Source organism: Echinops telfairi, unplaced genomic scaffold (assembly GCF_000313985.2).
Source record: "Echinops telfairi isolate 266 unplaced genomic scaffold, ASM31398v2 ScPeMD7_443;HRSCAF=831, whole genome shotgun sequence".
NCBI lineage: Eukaryota > Metazoa > Chordata > Mammalia > Afrosoricida > Tenrecidae > Echinops > Echinops telfairi.
Window position 1 is genome coordinate 85,362,591 of NW_022104341.1, and position 3,531 is coordinate 85,366,121.

At 46.6% G+C, this 3,531-nt stretch overlaps 1 protein-coding gene across 1 annotated transcript in view; it reads right to left on the minus strand.

Annotated features, from left to right (window-relative positions):
* The window catches only part of CFAP57 (cilia and flagella associated protein 57), an 82,519-nt gene that overhangs the window by 60,198 nt on the left and 18,790 nt on the right, over window positions 1-3,531 (minus strand). The window contains exon 5 of the mRNA XM_004699700.2: window positions 1,508-1,660. Within this exon, the coding sequence (XP_004699757.1) occupies window positions 1,508-1,660 (153 nt within the window). The remainder of the gene's footprint in view (window positions 1-1,507; window positions 1,661-3,531) is intronic.

A 3,531-nucleotide genomic window follows, 5' to 3' on the forward strand; every position in this document is an offset into this window, starting at 1 on the left:
CAATGTGGCCAATTTTCCTATGGTTTTGCTATTACCAGCAATGTATTATGAACATTCGTGCACATATCCTGATACAGGTGTGTCAGAGCCATCTAGGTATTTGCCCCGGACTGGAGCAGTTGAGAGGAACCTTGGTGGCCCAGTGGTTAAGCACTGGGCTGCTAACAGAGAGGCTGGTGGTTCAAAGCACTTGCTCTATAGGAGAAATCGGTGGCAGTCTGCCGCTGTGAAGACTGACAGACGGAGAGGCCCTATGGGACAGTTCCACTCTGCCTGGTAGCTCACTGGGAGTTGTAATTGATCGGGGGCCTTAGTTTGGATTCGAAAGTGCTGAGTCATACAGAGGCAATATTTGGAAGCTCAGCTCATCCAGATAGATAGTGTTAATGCATTTTCCCACAGTGAGGCTGGTTTGCTCTGCACCAATGTCACTTCCCGTCAGCAGTGTATAATAGCTCCATTTCCTTCATGCCACTTTGGGTATAATTTGCATTTCTTTGATTACTAAAAGAGTTGAGTGTTTTTTCCAAAACGAACTGGCTATTTGAAAATTTCTTTTAGGAAGTATTTTTGTACTTTATGTATTTATTTTATTTGGTTGACTGTTTCTTGTTGGTGTGAAGAGGGCCTTTCTGTAAATAGGCATACTAGTGCTTTCTTAAAAAGTTTTTTCTCTTTATTACTGATTTTGATATATGATTTTCAGAGTGTTTTTTAAATGACCCATGTATGGCCAAGTCTAATTACAATTTCACACACAAGCTTGACAACAATGTGCATTCTACAGCTGTTGTGAGTAGAGTTCTATATATGCCCAATCAGTCCAGCCTGTTAGTCATAAATTCAATTCTTCTATTTTCTGAACTTTTTTGTCTGACCTCTTTTAAAAAATAAATACAATTACTGTGATTCTTATTTAACACAATTTCCAGGAGATATGTTAGAACATCCCACTGTGATTGCAAACGGCCAATTTTACCTTGTTGTACTGCCAAATTTTGCTGTGTGTCTTTGAGTTCATGCTATTAGGGGTACGCAAATATAAAACTGTAATGTCTTTTGATGAAATGAGTATTTACCAATCCAAAATGACCCTTCTTATCTTTAATAGTGCTTTTTTTTGTTTTGCTTTAATGTCTGCAATATATTTACACCAGCATTGTTATTCAAAAACAAAACAAAGAAAGGTGCAATAGTCTTATATACACCTCTTGCAGCACACAAGCAAGTCCAGCAGTAGATTAAATTCCCTGACATGCAATTGCTGGGTAAAAGGTTATTTGCAACTTAAAATTGATCAGTAATGACACTGTGTCTTCTAAAGAGACTGCAGCAAACACAATTCCACTATGAGTGTATCAATGCTTCTACGTGGACATCTTAAAATCAGAACTTCTTTTGCTCTGCTGTGGGAGAACTCGGCTTCTTTGGATTAAAACGTGCGCCTGCAGTGTCCCGTCCCTTAGCAAGAATGGCCTGGAAGGGAGTCTGGCTGGGGAAGACTCACCTTGCTGATTTCGGTCAGGGACATGGTGATGCTGTAGAGTTGGTTTTTACTGGTGCTGGCAATCAGGGTTTCCTCGGAGGGGCTGAAGCACAAGCAGAGAATTTCCTGTTTGTCAGACTGAGTCGGGTCACTGCTCTGAGGGTCCGCAGGAACCTGCCCAACATGCAAAGCACCAATCAGCGATGTCCCCACACTGCCAGTGTACCGTTGGGCTTTCAGAGTTTTCCTGGATGCTCTCAGCTTACAGACTAGACCAGGATCCTCCCTGGGACCTCCTGAGGGGCAGAGAAGCACTGGAGTCCCATCTGGTTCTCTGGGTTTTAACCGCCACTATGCATTCGCTGTGCTGTGATCAGAGGCTGCATCATACATACTTACACGATCCCCTGCATGGGGACACAGCTGTTTAGCTCTTTTAGCACTGAGGAATTAGAAAGCTTCTCAGGGCGACATTGCCTTTAGAAAGCCTTTTTCTGGGGGATTCCTATTTTCATGGGAATAAAGACACAAGGGCATTCTCTCTATCAGTCAGAGGCACATGGCCACCAATCTGTGCATCTCAATGTGAGATCCCCTCTTCAAACAAGCAGTAGTGAATACCACTCCCTGCTGTTCTCAGAAGCGTGTGCTCATTTAACTCCAAGTACCACAGTGTACCCTGCAGGGCAGGATCAGGGGTGGGGTGGCCACCGGTCTCCCCTGTAGGTGGCAGGGCAGAGGAGAGAAGGGGTCACACAGCTACTTCCAGCAGCCTCCGGGAAGGTCTACAATTACGTTAGACTTCCTTTTCCCTACTGCTTATCTTCGCCCAGTGAACAGTCAAATTGACTGAAAAGCTGGCCTGCACATCCCACTGCTATTTCCTTACCACCCACTCAGTTCTCCATTCCTTTTAAGTTGGCTTCCACTGTATTCTTTGCTGACACTGTCCCCGTTGAGGAGCAGCAGTTCCTTATCATCAAAGACAGACCCTGCTGCTCAGCCCCTCTGGACTTCTCAAGAGTCCACAGCAGCATCCTCACCACCTTCTTTAGGGAACCAGCTCCACCTCTCTGCCCGCCCAGGGTGGCTCTGGGAGGCTGCCCTGTGAGGGGCTGAGTTGTGTGCCCCTCAAATAAAGAGCTCTTCAGTGCCACATTGCCTTTAGAAAGTCATTTTGGGGGCACTATTTTCATTGGAGTGAAAACCCAAGGCCATGATCTCTCTGAATCAGAGGCATTCGATCACCAATCTATGCATCTCACTTTGAGATCCCCTTCAACCAAGCAATAGTCTAAATCTCCCTCCCTCCCACTTCCCAGAAGCACGTGGCCACTTGGCTCCAAGCACCAGTGTGTACAGGAGGGCAGGAGCACCCTTTACCCCACTAGAATCCCAATGGCTATACCTGTGGATGCAATCCCATTCAGAAATAGGGTTTTGTTTTGCTGATGAGGTCATACGGATGCAAGGTGTTTTAAAGCCAACCTTTTCTGAGTCATCAAGAGGCAGATTAGATGCAGAATCATGCACAGAGAGCAGACGAAGTGTGGAGATAGATGCCCATGTTGGCAAAGGAGCCAAGGAGCTCCAGTTGCTATAGCAGCTCAGAGACAAGGACCTTCCCCGAGAGCCTCCTGCAGAGCTAGGGCCCCGCATGCAGGAACAGTGTGCAGGTAAGGGTCTGTTCCTTAAAGCGAGCTACTTGTGGCATTTCTAGTACAACAGTACTAGGAAACTAAGCTAAGCCCCTGGCCTCCCAAGGAGGAGGCTGATATTCTCAAAATGCACCCATAATTCCCAGAATCTCACTCTGTTGTCACCTTCATCACGGGGCCCTTAGCTTGAGGACCTTGTCTGTTTGCTCACAGTTTGTCCCAGGAGCCGGGGGGACAATGTTGGGGCTGCTGACCGTAGGGTCAGTAGTCCAACCCATCAGCCTCTCAGCTCAGCGGGGAAAGAGGAGGAGAGAGAGCCTTCTCCTGGAAGCAACTTGCACTAGTGGATTAGCGTTGTCACCCCAGTGCTTGGGACCGTGTGCGGCA